General features: G+C 41.9%; 1 protein-coding gene across 1 annotated transcript in view; it reads right to left on the bottom strand.

The window, feature by feature from the left end:
* Positions 1 to 8,173: 8,173 nt before the first annotated feature.
* Positions 8,174 to 21,323, bottom strand: part of LOC122235144 — a 42,343-nt gene continuing 29,193 nt past the window's right edge. The window contains exon 6 of the mRNA XM_042973614.1: positions 8,174 to 8,536. Coding sequence (XP_042829548.1) covers positions 8,349 to 8,536 — 188 coding nt within the window. The 3' untranslated portion in view covers positions 8,174 to 8,348. The remainder of the gene's footprint in view (positions 8,537 to 21,323) is intronic.

Genomic DNA, 21,323 nt, shown 5'->3' on the forward strand with positions numbered 1-21,323 from the left:
GCAAAGCCTGTCATTACAAAGTCCTGTCAACAGAGAAAAACGAGAGAGAGAGAGAGAGGAGAGAGAGAGAGAGGTGTTGGAGAATGATGCTTTACCCATATCTCCATTGTTTGGTTACAACCAATATAAAATGTAGATAAAATTTTATAGTTTCACGGGTAATTTTTTTAATACGTGTTTATTCATTTTTTGAGAGATTGAAAGCATCAAAGGGAAGGGGGCAGATAGAGAGCGGGGCAGAGGAGCCCAAGTGGGCTCTACACTGACAGCAATAAGCCCGATGTGGGATTCGAACTCCCACATCGTGGGAACCGTGAGATCATCACCTGAGCTGACGCCGATGCTCACTTGAGTGAGCGACCCAGGTGCCCCTGGGTAAATTTTTACAATGTCTCCAACGTACCTATATGCCTGATTTGCTTTTCTCATGTAGGACTGGTGGCAGAGATGGCTAGCTGTCCACCTTCTACAGGGTAGAGATGTTTCTGGACAGCAACTACATCTTCCATGACTCCCGGCACCCGGGGGCCAAGGGGCTGAGTTCATACCTATGGAATATGGTGGAAGTCCTGATGTCACCTCCAGGTGTGCATAAGCCTCCCACATGGTCCTCTTAGGCTCTCCTTTCTTCCCTCTTTGCCCAGTTAGATATCACTGAAAAGCCTGATGAAGGACATTTTGAAGGTTAATACATATCGAAGAGAACCACTCAGTGACTTTTTTGATAGCTTCATCTGCACAAGGACAAAATAAAAGACAAAGGCTTCATTTCAAAAATTGGCTCATTCATATGTAACGGTGAAATAATCACCGTGATTACTTTGCTTTCAACTTGACCTGTAACTTCAGGGGTCACAGATATATAAAAGGAAAAGGGTGACAGGACAGGTTTGGCCATGTTTGAAACATGTTTGACATGTTTGGCATGTTTGCCAGAGGACCTTGTAGAACCAGTAAAAAGAGAACTTGTTATTAGACATCTTTGTGCAAGCAAAACAGGGATTTGGGAGAAAAACTTATTTAAATGTAATGGGCCCTTTCCAGAGAACAATCATTTACCAGTCCTAAAATAACGTATCATTGCCTTACTCCCTCCCCTCTCTCAGATGGAGCTGTCCCCTGAACCATCCAGCAGCACTGGAGACATAGGGAGCCCCAGCCAGGCGCAATCCCAGGCAGAATGCGGTAACCTTGCATTCTTCTTTCATTGAAAGGAACAATGACATTTGTAGCCTTCATAAAAATAGCCTGAATCAAAACACTTTGCAGCCTCCTATGTGTTATTACTCTACCCATCAATGTCACCATTTGTATTTCTGGAGCTGGATGTTCCAACAGCCCTAAGGACCCACATCGTATTTGTGAGGGAAATCTCATGATCTGCCTCCAACTCCCTCTCAGAAATCCAGAAAACACACCCCCACAGGGCATCTCACTAGCAAAGGCAATTTTATGATTTTTTTTTAATTTTATGATTTTTTAAAATTTCATAACCACATTTTGTATCAACTATGGTACAAGGTCTCGTGGGGATCACGACCTGCCTTCTCATTCTCACCAGCCCCAAAGACCACTAGGAGTCCCAACCAATAAGGTGGAGGCTGGTCCGGATTTCACAGACAACCAGATTCACCTGGCCTCAGAGCACCTGGCCTGCCCTTGATTTCAATATAACCAATAGAATCATTTATCCGAAATGTCCAATACCTGACTCAAGATTTCTGGACCCGAGTTCTTTTAACTTCAAAAGAGTACAATGATTTTTAAGGAAAAAATTAAAAATTAAAATTAAAAAGTTTATTTCTCAAAAAAAAAACCTGCACATAAAGCCCAGAGATATCATCACACCCCCTGCCTTTCCAGAAAGAATAGAGAGCAATTGCCTACGATAACCTGCACCAATTTGGATATTTGACTAGACGGTGGCATAAAAAATAACTCTAATCATAAGAGCTTTGCACAAAAGTCACAAATCACTTACCATCACTATGATATCATTGGGTTTTTTTAAGTTTTCCAGAAAAATTATGTTGTTTATAAACCATCTTCTACTATGAGTCACGGAACTTACCTTTCTAAACAGGCGCCATCACAGGGATGCGGTTTTACCAGATGAAAAGAGTTCTGGAAATAAATGGCGGTGACGGCCATACGATATGAAGGTACTTAACACTACTGAACTATAGACTTAACATAGGAAATTTTGTATATGTGTCCTTTATCACAACAACAAAAAACGAAAATCAGGTGCGGTCAAATTTCCCAAACGTGGGCCCAAAGTAGAGCATCGTAAGGGCTCAAATAAAGATACACATGTGATCAAAACTCTGGTTACATCAGCCCTCGATGTGCAATTGCCACGTTCAACTCAGAAGTTCTGAGTGTTTTTCCTTTTCCCCAAAACCTTTCATTTGGCCCCGCCGATGGTGAATGGGGCTACCATCCACCGTTCCCTCAAGCCAGAGACCTAAAAGTCAGACTCACCTCCTCCCTCTCTTCTCCATCATTTTCAGTTAAAAGACTAGACATTTTTTTTGTTTGTTTATTCTGTCTCCTTTAGTACCTCCTCCCTCAATATCTTTCTCTCCATTTGCACTACGATTCATCGGTAAGTACCAAAGATTTACTGAGCACCTAGTAATGAGGGGGGGGGGGTAGGGCCACTGTCCAAAAATAAAGATGTAATGTCTAACTTCAGGGAGATTACGGTCTAATAAGGGAGAAAAACGCGCGCACACACACACACACACACACACACACAAAATAAGCTCAAACTCCATCATCATTATCATCATCACCATCATCTTAACATTTATTGAGTACTTATATCAGACTCCCTGACATTAAATCCTCCAAATGACCCTAACAGGTAGGGACAATCTTTGCCATCCTACGTATATAATCAGTGGGGCTCAGACAAGAAAGTTTAGTGAGATTGCAAAATACGAGAATAACATACAAATATACATTGTATGTCAGACAATTTCCAGGCAACTGGAAATTAATTTTTTAAATGCCATTTACAATAGTATCAAAAATATGAACGTCTTCAGAATAAATATTCTGTAAGAGTACAGGGGACACAGCTGCTGGGCACCAGGGTCTGCAACACCACACCTCGGTGCCCCCACCAGATGGTCTGACTGCCAGCCCACCAGCCTGACAGCCAGGAGCCAGGGAGAGGGCTCCAGAGTCCAGGCCAGCGGGAGGGGAACTGTCGGGTGTCTCCTCCCCAGGTAGAGACCTCCCTGTCACCCCGGAAGAGACCCACGAAGATTTTGCAAAGCTGGTTTTGCAGGGAGACGGCTGTACATGAACCTCGTGCTCCCTCTTGCCTCCTAGGCCTCTGTGTTTGTTCTTCACTCTCCCTCACGTTCCTGCCAACCGTGGACATCTGCAGCTATGCACCCTCCCCACTCGTGACCCGTGACCACAAGGGCAGCCCTAAGGGACAGGGAGACACAATGGGAATACGAGACTCCTTCCACCTCCCTCCTCCTTGAAATGCCGGTGCTTTTCAGCTCTGCATGCCCTTCCCATGGCCCTACCTGGACTACACCACCATGGGTCCCACCCTCAAGTCCACCCTTCCACCGCTGACTTTGTCATGTCCTTCAACTCTGTGGAGCCGCCTTTCCACCTCTACTACCTCCCACCCCCCATGTTTTCTTCACAGTGGGCCTCAGATCCCAACTCATCCGTGCGATTTGTCTTTTCTTTTTTCAATTTCTTTTCAATGTTTATTTATTTTGGTGAGAGACAGGGCATCACCTGTGCGATTTTTCAATAAGCATCTATTGAACGTGCAAGGCGTACCAGACCCTGATCTGCAGGGCCAGTGTGCAGAGGTGGCCCTGAGGTTTCAAGGGGAGCCACAGGACTGCCATGCAGGGTGAGGAGGAGTAGAGAGACGAAGTAGTCAAGGGTTTGTACGAAAGGAGCATCAAGGGCACGAACCTACGTAGCACTGGAAGGAGAGCAGGGAGTCATGGAAATATGGATCATCGAAGGCTAGTCCCAATGTCCAGCCTTCATCACATGTCCTCACCTGAGGACTTGCAAATAGGCACCCCCAGACTGGACCTGTTAGAAGCAGGACTTACAGGAAAAGCACAAGACTCGTCTGTGGACTTCATGGTCATGGTAAGGGCACCATCACACAAGCCCACCAAGGGACTCTGGACTCTGGCGACTCTGACTTACTGTGTACAATGAGGACCTGTTAGGACTCTTTCAAGTGCACAAGTGAAGAGAAAACTAAGCCACAAGCCTAGGAGAATAGAGACGCAAAACCTTTCTCCCCCCAGGGGCAATGTCAATGATCTCATGCTATACAATAGCCAGTGACCTCTGCCAGCATTAAAAACTTTACCAGTTTTCTGCCTCATTTATCAGTCTCATCCCAGAAGTGGACTCCTGCTTCAGTGGCTCTATACACACCATTTGCCTGCATTCCCCTTGGAAGCAGCTTCCTATCTACCAGAACCCTGACGTGTGTCTCCATGTCATGGCCTGTATTGAAATGTAAGTGAATGATGTTTCCATTTCATTTTGAACATTATGCTGATGCCTCCCTCCTGGCTCTGCATCTCCACTGAGAAGACTGTTTAGCTGAGTTTACTTTGTATGTGTGTGTGTGTGTGTGTGTGTGTGTGTGTATATACGTATACATATATATGTATATATATATACACACATATATATACATACATACATATGTATATACATACATACATGTATACCTACATATATATACGTATACATACATATATATCTACATATATATGTAGATATATACATATACGTATGTGTATACATATGTGTATACATCTACATATATATGTATATATCTGCATATATATATACCTATATATATATATACATATACATATATATACACATATATACATATATATACACGTACATATATATATATGTGTATATATATATATATATGTTATTTATCACTGTGTAGGGCTCCCTAGCGTGGATGGAATGCTTTGTTTATCCATTCGAGGGACATTTTGTTTGCTTCCAGTGGTTTGGCTATTACACACTACCCTGCAGTGAACATTTGTGCCCAGTGTTTTGTGGAATTTTAAGTTTAAATTCTCTGGGATAAATAAATGTCCAGGAACCTGACCGCTAGGTTGTAGGGTTTAGGTTCAGCTAGCAAACTGTCTTGCCAGAGTGGCCGTGCTATTTACATTCCCACCAGCAATGCATGAGAGAGCCGCCTCTTTCCAACATTTTATCTTTTCACTGTTTCAGTTCAACCAGCTCTTCTAACAGGCGGGGAGTGATTACTCAGTCAGTTGTCATTTGTGTTTACCTCATGGCTAGTGATGTAGAACATTTTCTCATGTGCTTATGCCACCTGTATGTTGTCTTTGCTGAAATGTTTCTTCATGTCTTTTGTCCATTTCCTATTTGGAAAATGTTTTCCTTATTATTTGTTGTTACTCTTTGTTGCATTCTGAATTTTTTTATACTGTGCAGATACAAGTTCTTTGTCACATGTGTGGTTTGCAAACATGTTCGCCTCGTGTAGAGCTTGTATTTTTATCCTATTAACAGGATATTTTTTTAATGTTTATTTATTTATTTTTTTTGAGAGAGAGACAGAGTACAAGTGGGTGAGGGGCAGAGAGAGGGAGACACAGAATCTGAAGCAGGCTCCAGGCTCTGAGCTGTCAGCACAGAGACTGATGCGGGGCTCGAACTCATGAACAAGGAGATCCTGACCTCAGTTAAAGTCAGACACTTAGCGGACCGAGCCACTCAGGTGCCCCTACATTATTTTCAATATAATTTCTATTATATTATAATAATTACAATTATGATTATATTTATTATTTATATAATTAATATAATTATAATTATGATATTATTTATATAATTAATATAATTATAATTATGATTATATTTATTATTTATATAATTAATATAATTATAATGATTATATTTATTATTTGTATAATTATAATTATATTAATTATTTATATAAGTAATATAATTATATGTTACATTAAGTTAGCTAATAAACAGGCTCTTTAAAAGAGCAAAATGTTTTAATCTTGATAAAGTCCAATTCACCATGTATTTTAGTTTCTGAATCTTGCTTTATTGCAATGTGTAAAAATACACTAAGTTTAAGCCAATGGCTAAATATCCATAATGCACTTTCTCACAGTTGTCTAGGGTAGAAATCCAACAAGGGCACCAGTGTGGTCACGTTCCGGGGAGACTCATCTTCTTGGCTTGCAGATGACCACCTTCTGGCTTTGTGCTCACATGACCTCTCCCCTGTATGTGTGCATGTATGTATGCCAGCTCTCTGGCATCTCTCCTTGTAAGCATGCTAACTTCATCATGAGGGTCCTAAACCTGTGACCTAACATAACCTCGTTATCTTCCAAGGCCCCACATGCAAGCTTATGGGGATAGAATTGGAAAATTATGAATGGGGTGGGAGCATAGTGTAGTCCATGGCATGTTTCTTGGTGGGTTTCTTGAGGTTTCAACTCTTTGGTATTTACTCATTTTCTTAGATCATTAGGGTCACATCTTTTGTCAAATTTGGGAAATCAGCCATGTTTTCCTGAAACAATTTTTTGATTTTCCTCTTGAAATATATTTTTAGTCCCTACTTTTTTATATTTTCTCTTTCTGAGATTCCTGTGACATAAATATTAGGTTTTATTCTTTGTGTTGTGTGTGTGTGTGTGTGTGTGTGTTTTAAAAATTGTAGTCATTATACTTTTCAGTTGTAGTTGTTGATTATGTACTTCTTTACACCTTTCTTCCTTTCCTGAGACTTATTCTCATTTGTTTCAAACACATTTGTAATTGCTCGCTAAAACATTTTTTTAACGATGTCTCCTTTCAAATCCATTGGGAATCCTAACTCCTAGGTCATCATTGGCTTTGAGGGTCTGTGAATCATGTGACATATTCAAGATGACATTTCTCTGGGGTTTATTTGGCGAGTGTTCTTAATTATTCATCTTTCATATTTGGGGTGTGTCATAAGACTCTGGATGTTCTTAAATCTGGTGTGTTAGCAAGTGGTGGGTCAATAAGACTGTGACTAGCAAATGCAGCCCCAGTTCTGTGCCCAAAGCAGAAGGAGTAAAGTGAGCCCTGGCCAGACACAGCTGGGAAGATACAGGGCAACCTGTGTGGAAAGTCACATCATCGTGGCTTTCTTCTCTCCAGGCAACGATGAGTGCATAGGGTAGCTAAAACACATCGTTTGCCAAATGTATTTCCAAAGATGGAAGGATAAGTACTTGTAAAGACCAAAAGTCTGGTTGAGAGTGGGAATTATTGAGGAAAAGTGTGTTCTGTGTGTTGAGGGCATTTGAGAAGTTTAGTTTATTCTAGTGGAAGTAGGCAATGATGGGTTTTAATGGGATGGTTGTCATTGATGTCGGGCTTGCTCAAAACTTACATCAAATTGGCTCCTCTTACTGGTGTCTTTAGCCTAAATATCATCCCCCCCAAGACCTGCCAAAGGGAGCCAGGTCAGATAGAGGAGTGAGACCTGAACTGGTGCGCTGACTTGTGTGAGACATGACACATCCACTCTAGCCACACTTCCCGAATGCCTGCTTGGGAATGACCTTTGCCTCATGCCCACCACCACAGTGGAGTCACAGAGGAATGTGCTGGTGGTCAGCTCATCTGGCAACCTCAAGGCCATTCCTCCCTCTCTCTGCATAAACTTGGGACAGGAGTGGGGTCCTCTGACATTCACCTTGGCACTCCATAGGAGATGTGGAACACTCACTATTAATTACAGGATCTGGGGTCTCATGTTCTTCCTTCAGACATACACCCAAGGCCATTTCCATCCCTAGTCCAGCCTTTTCTGGGGAGCATGCCCCATGTGCTTGTTTCCTGACAGGTTAGTTCTTCCTCTCTTTAGGCAAAACCAGCATCTTCACTTACACTGGAGAACACAGCGACTCAGAATGGCTGGAGTAAGTTGACTTTTCAGATCACCCCAATTAGACAGGATGAGGGGAATATCCTTGTACCTCTCAATGTATGGATCAGTCATTTCAACCCAGATAGGTCCCTCCCAGAACACTTTCCCCAATATTCCATCAGTCTGGCCCCAAAGATGGGGGAGCCCATTCATTATGGGCTAAGTAAAACATATCTTTGGGAAGTTTTTTTGTTTTTATTTTTTGTGTTTTTCCAAAATTAACCCTGACCCTTTCCTGCAAGGAGTCGTTTTCCTGAAATGGAAGTGATGTCTATAACCACTTCGCAAAGTCAGACACTTCAGCTCCACATGGGAATCTTGAAGATGAGTTCAGCTTGTTCGTGCTGCGCGCCCCTCAGTGTGGCAGCAGTGGGAGGACCGGACTGCAGGGTGGAGGACTGGAGGGGCTGAGACAGGTACAGTTGAGCAATGCCCCCGATAGACTCACCAGAAACAGGGTTGTGAGGGCGTCGCAGGACAGTGAAGCTGAAGGTGGACCATGGGTGCACTTGTAGAAACCTTTGTAGACATCTTCTTTCTGCTCTGAAAATGGAGAATGCACTGTGCAGTTATATAAATCCATAGAGATGTTCACACCAACTCCCCTTCAGCAAATGGCTCACGAACCATGAGATCATGACCTGAAGCCGAAGTCAGACACTTAACCGACAGAGCCACCCAGGCGCCCCTAAAACGTAAACATCATTAATCACAATCCACTGTGATTTATTTTAGGAATGCATGGGTGGTTCACAATTCACAGGTAAAACAATTTTATAAATCATATTTAAAAAGATGAAGGGTAAAAACCATACGATCATCTCTATAGATGCGGCAAAGCATTTGACAAGATACATCATCTGTTCATTTTAACAACTCAACAAAGTGGGTTTAGAAAGTATATACCTCAACATGAAAACGGCCATATATAAAAATAAAACATGCTAACATACTCAATGGTGACAAAGTGAAAACCTTTCCTCTATGATCAGGAAGGAAGTACAAATATCTACTTTTACCACCTTTGTTCAACATAATACAAAAAGTGGTAAACATAGCAATAGGACAAGAAAAAAGAAAGAAAAGTCATCCAACATGGTAAGGGAGAATGAAAACTTACTCTTTGCAGATGATATGACACTATATAAAAAAACTTAATGAATCTACCAAGAAACCTTGGAATTGAAAATTAATTCAATAAAGTTATAGAATACACAATTATTATGCAGGAATCTGTTCATTTCTATACTCATGATGATGTAGCAGAAAGATAAAAAATCCCAGCTACAATTGCACCAAAAAGAAATTATCGCTGAAGACTTCCATAATCTGAGACATCCAAATCCAAAAGATATAGAGAAGCCCCATCAAATTCAACAAAACAAGCCAAAATCAAATACATATTGTAATAAAATTTGGAAAATATAGAGATAATAAAAACATCCTGAAAGTATAAGAAAAAAGAAGTCCAACCTATAAGGAAAGACAAGTGATGTAACAGCAGACTTCCCCCACAGAAACCAGGCCAGCAGAAGGGAGTGGCATGATATATTCAACACACTGAATGGGAAAAATATGTAGCCGAGAATACTCTATACATGAAGGCTGTCATTCAGAATAGAAGAGATAAATGGTTTCCCTGACAAACAAAACTATATTGGTTCATGAGCATTAAACGAGACCTTCAAGAAATAGTAAAAGGGAATTCTTTGAGTGAGAAAGACAAAAACAACAAAGACTAGAAGGAAAAAGAGAAAATCTCCATAAGCAATGACAAAACAAACATGGCAGTAAATTAATAACTGAAAATAGTCACTCTGAATGTCGACTGCATGCTCCAATCAAGAGACATAGGGTGTCAGAATGCATAAGAAAAACAACACCCACGAATATGCTGCCTTTAAGAGAATCATTTTATACCTAAAGACACCTGCACATTGGAAGTGAAGGGATGGAGAGATATTTATCATGAAAATGGATGTCAAAAGAAAGCCAGAGGGGCAATACTTACATTAGAGAAACTAGATTTTAAACCAAAGGCTAACAAGAGATGAATAATGTCGCTCTATCATAATAAAGAGGTCTAATTAACAAAAAGATCTAACAATTGTACACATTTATGCCCAAATTGGAACACTCAAATACACAGAACAGTAACAAATACACAGGAAGTCATTAATAGTATTAACAGATGTTAAGGCCACAATTACAGCTGTGGACAAATAATCTACGCAAAAATCAACAAGGTAATAATGGCTATTTAAGACACACCTGGACCAGATGGATTAGCTGATATATTCAGAACTATCCATATTAAAGAAGCAGACTACACATTCTTTTCAACTGCACATGGGACATTCTCCAGGGAGGATCACATACTAGGTCACAAATAAGGTCTCAATAAGTACAAAAAGATTTAGATAATACCATGATTATTTTCTAACCACCATGCTATGAAACTGGAAGTCAGCCACAATTTTTTTTTTTGAAAAACCACAAATACGTGATGTTAAACAACATACTGCTAACGAATAAATGGGCCAAATAAGAAATTTGAAAACATAATGAAAAATATATGGAAACAAATAATAATGAGAACACAGCAGTCTAAAACCTTTGGGGGGCGTCTGGGTGGCTCAGTCGGTTGAGCGTCCGACTTCGGCTCAGATCATGATCTCACAGTTCATGGGTGTGAGCCCCTCATCAGGCTCTGTGCTGACCTCTTGCTCAGAGCCTGGAGGCTGCTTCAGATTCTATGTCTCCCTCTCTCTCTGCCCCTCCCCCACTCACTCCTCTGTCTCTCTCTCAAAAGTAAATACACATTAAAATTTTTTTAAAAAAGAATGAATGGTGAGTGATTTTAGCATCTTTCCATGTGTCTGTTAGCTATCTCTCTATCTTCTTCAGAAAATGGCTATTCCTGCCTTGTGACCATTTTTAAGTTGATTATTTGTTTTTTTGGTGTTCGTTTTTATAAGTTTTTTTAATCCATTTTGGATACTAACCCTTTATCAGGTATGATGTTGGCAATGACTTCTCCCATTCTGAAGGCTGCCTTCTAGTTTTGTTGATAATTTAGTTCACTGTGCAGAAACATTTTATCTAGATGAATTCCCAATACTCTATTTTTCTTTTATTTCCCTACCACAAGAGACATGTCTATTAAGAAGTTGCTTCCAGAGGGGAAGATGGCGGTGTAGGAGGACACTGGCCTCACCGCGTCCTACTGATCACTTAGATTCCACCGATATCTGACTAAATAACCCAGAAAACTGCCAGAAGACTAGCAGATCGGACTCTCCGGAGGCAAGCATAGACAAGAGGCTCACGGAAGAGGGTAGGAAGGGCGGAGAGGTGGTGCGCATTACACGGATTGGCGGGAGGGAGCCAGGGCAGTGGAGGGGCAGCCCGCCCCGCAAGGCAGAGCCCCCGAATTCTGGCTTGCAAAAGTGGAGGGGCTGGACCATGTGAGTTCTGACAGCCAGTGGGACTTAACATCTGGAATGTTAAAAGTCAACAGCTCTGCTCTCAGAGAGCAGGGAGGGTGAGAGGACTCCAGGAGGGAGAGTTGTTGCGCCCAGGAAGACAGAGCTCAGCTCAGCAGGGAACAAAGGCACTGGCAAGACCAATTTCCCTCTCCCATCCCCCAGCTGAAATTCCAAAGGGAACCAGTTCCCATCACCGAACTTGCTTGCACCCCCCAAATGCCCAATGTTGTGCTTCTGTGGATCCATCTCTCTGACTGGCCTGCCTCCCTCATGGCGCTGTAGGGCCCCTCCTGCAGGGGACCACCAATGGCAAAGCTAGCTAAGCCTGCCCTTCCAGCCCCTGTGCGCCTTGCAGACCCTCCCCTTCTAATACCCCCTTGGCCAGTTCCCATCGAAGCAGCACCACAGGGCTGGCAGTGTGCAAGTAGCCCAGACAGGGGCCACACCACAGTGAGTCCTGCCCCTGGGAGAGGGGAAGAGAAGGCACACACCAGTCTGACTGTGGCCCCAGCGGTGGGCTGAGGGCAGACATCGTGTCTGACTGTGGCCCTGCCCACCAACACAAGTTACTCCAGACAACACAGGGGGGATAAAGAACCTATGTGTTGAGAGATAGGGGAAGATGGTGGCGTAGGAGGACGTTGGGCTCGCTGCGTCCTGCTGATCACTTAGATTCCACCCACATCTGCCTAAATAACCCAGAAAACTGCCAGAAGACTAGCAGAACGGAGTCTCCAGAGCCAGGCGCAGACGAGAGGCCCACGGAAGAGGGTAGGAAGGGCGGAGAGGCGGTGCGCGCTCCACGGACTGGCGGGAGGGAGCCGGGGTGTTGGGGCTGCCCGCCGGCCACGCAGAGCCCCCGAGTCTGGCTGGCAAAAGCAGAGGGGCCGGACGGAGTGTGTTCCAACAGCGAGCGGGACTTAACATCCGGAAGGTTACAAGCTAACAGCTCTGCTCGGAGAACGGGAGGGCTGGAGGACAACGGGAGAGTTGTTGAGCCCCGGACGACAGAGCTCAGCTTGGCGGGGAACAAAGGTGCTCGCCAGAGCCATCTCCCTCCCCCATCCCCCAGCCAAAACCCCAAAGGGAACCGGTTCCCGTCAGGGAACTTGCTTGCACCACGCAAACACCCAACGCTGTGCTTCTGCAGATCCATCCCTCTGGTGGCAGGTCTGACTCCCTCTCAGGGCTGTAGGGCCCCTCCCGAAGCAGATCTCCGAAGGAAAAGCGAGCTGAGCCTGCCCCTCCCACCCCCGTGCACCCTGCCGATCCACCCCAGCTAATACGCCAGATCCCCAGCACCACAAGCCTGGCAGTGTGCAAGTAGCCCAGACGGGCTACGGAACCCCACAGTGAATCCCGCCCCTAGGAGAGGGGAAGAGAAGGCACACACCAGTCTGACTGTGGCCCCAGTGGTGCGCTGGGGGCAGACATCAGGTTTGACTGCAGCCCTGCCCACCAACCCAAGTTACTCCAGGCAGCACAGAGGAAGTGCCCCGCAGTCCCGCACCACTCCAGGGACTATCCAAAATGACGAAACGGAAGAATTCCCCTCAAAAGAATCTCCAGTAAATAACGACAGCTAACGAACTGATCAAAAAGGATTTAAACAATATAACAGAAAGTGAATTTAGAACAATAGTCACAAAATTAATCGCTGGGCTTGAAAACAGTATAAAGGACAGCAGAGAATCTATTGCTACAGAGATCAAGGGACTAAGGAATAGTCAGGAGGAGCTAAAAAATGTGATACAGGAGCTACAAAATAAAATGGAAACTACCGTGGCTCGGACTGAAGAGGCAGAGGAGAGAATAGGTGAACTAGAAGATAAAGTTATGGAAAAAGAGGAAGCTGAGAAAAAGAGAGATAAAAAAATCCAGGAATATGAGGGGAGAATTAGAGCACTAAGTGATGCACTAAAGAAAAATAATATACGCATAATTGGTATTCCAGAGGAGGAAGAGAGAGGGAAAGGTGCTGAAGGTGTACTTGAAGAAATCATAGCTGAGAACTTCCCTGATCTGGGGAAGGAAAAAGGCACTGAAATCCAAGAGGCACAGAGAACTCCCTTCAGAAGTAACTTGAATCGATCTTCTGCATGACATATCATAGTGAAACTGGCAAAATACAAGGATAAAGAGAAAATTCTGAAAGCAGCTAGGGATAAACATGTTCTAACATATAAATGGAGACTGATACGACTAGCGACAGATCTCTCTACTGAAACTTGGCAGGCCAGAAAGGAATGGCAGGAAATCTTCAATGTGATGAACAGGAAAAATCTGCAGCCGTGAATCCTTTATCCGGCAAGTCTGTCATTCAGAATAGAAGGAGAGATAAAGGTCTTCCCAAACAAACAAAAACTGAAGGAATTCGTCACCACTAAACCAGCCCTACAAGAGATCCTAAGGGGGATCCTGTGAGACAGACAGCACAGGGGAAGTGCCTGCAGTTTGGAGTCACCTCAGGGACTACCCAAAATGATGAAACGGAAGAATTCTCCTCAAAAGAAACTCCAGGAAATAGCGACAGCTAATGAATTGCTCAAAAACGATTTAAGCAATATAACGGAACAACAATTTAGAATAATAGTCATAAAATTAATCGCTGAGTTTGAAAAAGGCATAGAGGACAGCAGAGAATCTAATGCTACAGAGATCAAGGGACAAAGAAATAGTCATAAGGAGCGAAACAATGCTACAGATGAAGTGCAAAATAAAATAGAGGTGGCCATAGCACGGATTGAAGAGGCAGAGGGACAATAGGTGAATTAGAAGGTATAATTATGGAAAAAGAGGAAGCTGAGAAAAAGACAGATAAAAAAAAATCCAGGAATATGAGGGGAGAATTAGAGCACTAAGTGATGCAATCAAATGGAACAATATCCGTATCATAGGAATTCCAGAAGAAGAAGAAGAAGAAGAAGAAGAAGAAGAAGAAGAAGAGAGAGAAAGGGGCAGAAGGTGTACTTGAACAAATCATAGCTGAGAACTTCCCTGATCTGGAGAAGGAAAAAGGCATTGAAATCCAAGAGGCACAGAGAACTCCCTTCGGAGGTAAGCTGCATTGATCTTCTGCATGATATATCACAGAGAAACTGCCAAAACACAAGGATAAAGAGAAAATTCTGAAAGCAGCTAGGGATAAACAGGCTCTAACTTACAAAGATAGACCTATAAGCATAGTGGCAGACCTATCTACTGAAACTTAGCAGGCCAGAAAGGAATGGCAGGAAATCTTCAATGTGATGAAGAGAAAAAATATGCAGCCAAGAGTCCCTTATCCCTCAAGTCTGTCATTCAGAATAGAATGAAAGATAAAGGTTTTACCAAACCAACAAAAACTGAAGGAATTCATCAACAATAAACCAGCCCTACAAGAGATCCTAAGGGGATTCTGTGAGTGAAATGTTGCAAGGAACGCAAAGTACCAGAGACATCACTACAAGCATAAAACCTACAGACATCACAATGACTCTAAACCCATATCTTTCTATAATAACACTGAAAATAAATGGACTAAATGCTCCAACCAAAAAACATAGGATATCAGAATGGATTAAAAAAACAACAACAAAAACAAGACCCATCTATTTGCTGTCTACAAGAGACTCATTTTAGACCTGAGGACACTTCAGATTGAAAGTGAGGGGATGGAGAACTATATATCATGTCACTGGAAGTCAAAAGAAAGCTGGAGTAGCCATACTTATATCAGACAAACTAGACTTTAAATTAAAGGCTGTAACAAGAGGTGAAGAAGGGCATTATATACTAATTACAGGGTCTATCCATCAGGAAGAGCTAACAATTATAAATGTCTATGCGCCAAATACAGAAGCCCCCAAATATATAAAACAATCAATCACAAACTAAGCAACCTTATTGATAAGAATGTGGTAATTGCACGGGACTTTAATACTCCACTTACAACAATGGATAGATCATCTAGACACAGGATCAATAAAGAAACAAGAGCCCTGAATGATACATTGGATCAGATGGACTTGACAGATATATTTAGAACTCTGCATCCCAAAGCAACAGAAGATACTTTCTTCTCAAATGCACATGGAACATTCTCCAAGATAGTTCACATACTGGGTCACAAAACAGCCCTTAATCAGTCTAAAAGAATTGAGATCATACTTTCAGACCACAATCCTATGAAGCTTGAAATCAACCACAGGAAAAAGTCTGGAAAACCTCCAAAAGCATGGAGGTTAAAGAACACCCTACTAAAGAATGAATGGGTCAACCAGGCAATTAGAGAAGAAATTCAAAAATACATGGAAACAAATGAAAATGAAAATACAACAATCCAAGTGCTTTGGGATGCAGCGAAGGCAGTCCTGAGAGGAAAATACATTGCAATCCAGGCCTACCTCAAGAAACAAGAAAAATCCCAAATACAAAATCTAACAGCACACCTAAAGGAAATAGAAGCAGAGCAGAAAAGACACCCCAAACCCAGCAGAAGAAGAGAAATAAGAAAGATCAGAGCAGAAATAAATAATATAGAATCAAAAAAGTGTAGAGCAGATCAATGAAACCAAGAGTCAGTTTTTTTAAAAAAACAAACAAAATTGATAAACCTCTAGCCAGGCTTCTCAAAAAGAAAAGGGAGATGACCAAAATAGATAAAATCATGAATGAAAATGGAATTATTACAACCAATCCCTCAGAAATACAAGAAATTACTAGGGAATACTATGAAAAATTATATGCCAAAAACTGGACAACCTGGAAGAAATGGACAAATTCCTAAACACACACACTTCCAAAACTCAAACAGGAAGAAATAGAAAACTTGAACAGACCCATAATCAGCAAAGAAATTGAATCAGTTATCAAAAATCTCCCAACAAATAAGAGTCCAGGACCAGATGGCTTCCCAGGGGAATTCTACCAGACATTTAAAGCAGAGGTAATACCTATCCTTCTCAAGCTGTTGCAAAAAGGAGAAATGGAAGGAAAGCTTCCAGACTCATTCTATGAAGCCAGCATTACTTTGATTCATAAACCACACAGAGACCCAGCAATAAAAGAGAACTACTGGCCAATATCCCTGATGAATATGGATGCAAAAATTCTCAATAAGATACTAGCAAATTGAATTCAACAGTGTATAAAAAGAATTATTCACTATGATCAAGTGGGATTCATTCCTGGGCTGCAGGGCTGGTTCAACATTCGCAAATCAATCAATGGGATACATCACATTAATAAAAAAAAAGAAAAGGACCACATGATTCTGTCAATTGATGCAGAAATGGCATTTGACAAAATTCAGTATTCTTTCTGAATAAAAATCCTTGAGACAGTCGGGATAGAAGGAACATACTTAAACATCATAAAAGCCATTTATGAAAATCCCACAGCCAATATCATCTTCAATGGGGAAAAACTGAGAGGTTTCCCCTGAGATAAGGAACACAACAGGGATATACACTCTCACCACTGTTGTTTAACAGAGTGCTGGGAGAGTGCAATCAGACAACAAAATGAAATCAAAGGCATCAAAATTGGCAAAGATTAAGTCAAGCTTTCACTTTTTGCAGATGACATGATATTCTACATGGAAAACCCGAAAGACTCCACCAAAAGTCTGCTAGACCGGATACGTGAATTCAGCAAAGTTGCACGATACAAAATTAATGTACAGACATCAGTTGCATTCTTATACACTAATAATGAAGCAACAGAAAGACAAATAAAGAAACTGATCCCATTCACGATTACACTGAGAATCATAAAATACCTAGAAATATACTTAACCGAAGATGTAAAAGATCTGTACAATGAAAACTATAGAAAGCTTATGAAGGAAATTGAAGAAGATACAAAGAAGTGGAAAAATATTCAGTGCTCATGGATTGGAATAATAAATATTGTTAAACTGTCAATACTACCCAAAGCTATCTACACATTCCATGCAATCCCAATCAAAATTGCACCAGCATTCTTCTCGAAGCTAGAACAAGTAATCCTACAATTTGTATGGAACCACAAAAGACCTGAATAGCCAAAGTAATACTGAAGAAGAAGACCAAAGCAGGAGGCATCACAATCCCAGACTTTAGCCTCTACTACAAAGCTGTCATCATCAAGACAGCATGGTATTGGCACAAAAACAGACACATAGACCAATGGAATAGAATAGAAACCCAGAACTAGACCCGCAAATGTATGGCCAACTAATCTTTGACAAAGCAGGAAAGAATATCCAATAGCAAAAAGACAGTCTCTTTAACAAATGGTGCTGGGAGAACTGGACAGCAACATGCAAAAGAATGAAACTAGACCACTTTCTTACACCATTCACAAAAATAAACTCAAAATGGAAAAAGGACCTGAATGTGAGACAGGAAACCATCAAAACCCTAGAGGAGAAAGCAGGAAAAAAACCTCACTGACTTCAGCCGCAGCAATTTCTTACTTGACATATCCCCAAAGGCAAGGGAATTAAAAGCAAAAATGAACTATTGGGACCTCATGAAGATAAAAAGCTTCTGCACTGCAAAGGAAACAACCAACAAAACTAACCAAAGGAATGGGAAAAAATATTTGCAAATGACATACCGGACAAAGGGACTGTATCCAAAATCTATAAAGAGCTCACCAAATTCCACACTGAAAAACAAATAATCCAGTGAAGAAATGGGCAGAAAACATGAATAGACACTTCTCTAAAGACGATATCCAGATGGCCAACAGGTGCATGAAAAAATGCTCAATGTCACTCCTTATCAGGGAAATACAAATCAAAACCACACTCAGATATCACCTCACGCCAGTCAGAGTGGCCAAAATGAACAAATCAGGAGACTATAGATGCTGGAGGGGATGTGGAGAAACGGGAACCCTCTTGCACTGTTGGTGGGAATGCCAACTGGTGCAGCCACTCTGGAAAACAGTGTGGAAGTTCCTCAACGCATAGGGGCACTTGTACCCCAATGTTTATAGCAGCACTTTCAACAATAGCCAAATTATGGAAAGAGCCTAAATGTCCATTCACTGATGAATGGATAAAGAAATTGCGGTTTATATACACAATGGAATACTACCTGGCAATGAGAAAGAATGAAATCTGGCCTTTTGTAGCAACGTGGAAGGAACTGGAGAGCGTGATGCTAAGTGAAGTAAGTCACACAGAGAAAGACAGATACCATATGTTTCCACTCTTAAGTGGATCCTGAGAAACTTAGAACACCATGGGGGAGGGGAAGGAAATAAAAAGTTAGGGAGGGAGAGAGCCAAGCCATAAGAGACTCTTCAAAACTGAGAGTAAACTGAGGGTTGATGGGGAGTGGGAGGGAGTGGTAGGTGGGTGATGGGAATTGAGGAGGGCACCCCTTAGGAGAACCACTGGGTGTTGTATGGAAACCAATTTTTTTTTAATTTTTTTTTAACATTCATTTATTTTTGAGACAGAGAGAGAGAGAGAGCATGAACAGGAGAGGGTCAGAGAAAGAGGGAGACGCAGGATCCAAAACAGGCTCCAGGCTCTGAGCTGACAGCACAGAGCCCGATGCGGGGCTTGAACCCACGGACCGCGAGATCATGACCTGAGCCAAAGTCGGACGCTTAACCGACTGAGCCACCCAGGCGCCCCAAAACCAATGTGACAATAAATTTCATATTTAAAAAAATTAGAATGTTGCCTTGGAGGTGAGTCTTTAGAGAAGACAGGGTGGAAACTCCACCCCAGGCAGATGTGGTCAGGAAGGCAGTGTTCCTGTCCTCCAGCTCCCAGTTCAGGGATATGACATCTCACTGGCAGGGGCAGGCCATCACCATATTTCACCTCCTTCTACTCGGCATTTTAATTTAGTTAAAACATTTTTTTGAATTTAGTTTTGTGAGACAGAGAGAGAGAGAGAGCAAGAGAGAGACAGAGAGAGACAGACAGAGAGAGATAGACAGAGCATGAGCAGAGGAGGGGCAGAGAGAGAGGGAGACACAGAATCCAAAGCAGGCTCCAGGCTCTGAGCTGTCAGCACAGAGCCCGACATGGGGCTCGAACCCACAGATCACGAGATGATGACCTGAGCTGAAGTCGAACACTTAACTCACTGAGCCACCCAGGCACCCCCAACTCTGTGCTTCAGTGGCTAAATTCCTGCTGAGTATGGCTTCCACCTAGTCCCTACTCAAAAAGTGAAGGCTCTAACCCAGGTGTGGCAGGCTGAGACTACTGGGACCACATCTGCCTAGCCCCAGCTCCCTCATAGGGCCCATCACCTGTGCCAGAGGTTCAGAGATTTGGGGCAGGGGAAGAAGATTTCTGTAAGAACAGAGAGCTCCTAAAAAACACTGACTTTATTTGAAACTGTGGTGAAGTTCAATTTTAAGGGCCCTCTCAAACACAACAGAGACCTTGAGGATGAGCATTTAAGAGAAGGCTGATAGCTCTATGACAGCATTCGGGTAAACCACAGGTCAGTTTACTAGAGAGAACCACGGGAGAGCCCTCTGGGTAGAAACAAACCTCAAAGGCTGGCCTCAGAAACTACTCCTGCAAAGGGGTCCAAATTTACTTGGAACCTATCGTAGAGCAATTGATGTCCCAGGGCATTGTTGGAAACGGTAGATAAACTAGACTTCAGTTAGCTGATCTGAACGGCCAAGTATGACCAAGTATGACCAAAAGGACAGATAGCAATGGACAGACCAGGGAAAAAGAGAGCGATAGAGAGCCCTGCTGAAACTGCTATCATCCCACACTCAAGGCTGTGCTCCCTGACGAGTCACATCACTGATTACACACCACAGGGAAAATAGACTTCACTCAAATAGCCTGGCCAAGTCACTAAAGACATAAACAAGCAAAAAATGAAAATGAACGTTGGGAAGGGAAGAAGAGGATCAGTACCCAGCACTGGTACAATATATTACCTAAACTGTCCAGCTTTTAGCAAAGCTATGATGCAAGCAAAGAAATAGGAAAGTATAACCCATCACAGGTAAGAAAAAAATAAGCAGGCAATATAAGCTGAGCAGGCCCAGATGTCATACTCAACAAAGGGGTCAAAGCAGGCATTATATATATATATATATATATATATATATATATGTTCAAAGAACTAAAGGTAACTATGCATAAAGACCACACTTGTCTCATCAAGTAGACAATATCAATAACAAAATTTTTAAGAACCAGGGAGAAATTCTGGAATGAAAAAGTACAGTAAATGAATTTAAAAAAAAATCAGTAGAGTGGCTCAACAGTAGGTTTAAACTGGCAGAAGAAAGAATCAGTGAACTTTAAGATAGTTAGACATTAAGTAATCTAAAAACAGAAAAATAATTTCTTTAAATGAAAAGAGCCTGAGAAAGGAGTGGGTTACCATGAAAGACACCAACATACACATAATTAGAGTTCCAGAAAGGGAGGAAAACAGAAAGGAGCAGAGAAAACTTTTACAATATCTAATGGCTAAAAAGTTCCCAAATTTGATGAAAACCATTAGTCTAAACATCCATGAAGCTCAATGAATTCCCTGTAAAATAACCATAAGGAGATCCACTCTCAAACACGTTTTAGTAAAAATGGTGAAAGACAAATCCAAAAGAAAATTTTGGAAGCAGCAAGTGAAAAATGACGAATTGTATATAAAGGAACCCCAATAAGATTAACAGAAACATCTGATTGCTCATCAGAAACAACAGAGCCTAAAAGGTAGTGGGATGATGTATTCCAAATACTGACAGATAACAAAACTGTCCACCAAGAATCTTATATTTAGCCAAGTTGTCTTTCAAAAAGTAAAAGCAAAACATAAAGGCATTTCCAGATAAACAACAACTTAGATAATTTGTTGCTAACAGACCCACCTTAT

The sequence above is a fragment of the Panthera tigris genome, chromosome F2, assembly GCF_018350195.1.
Source record: "Panthera tigris isolate Pti1 chromosome F2, P.tigris_Pti1_mat1.1, whole genome shotgun sequence".
NCBI lineage: Eukaryota > Metazoa > Chordata > Mammalia > Carnivora > Felidae > Panthera > Panthera tigris.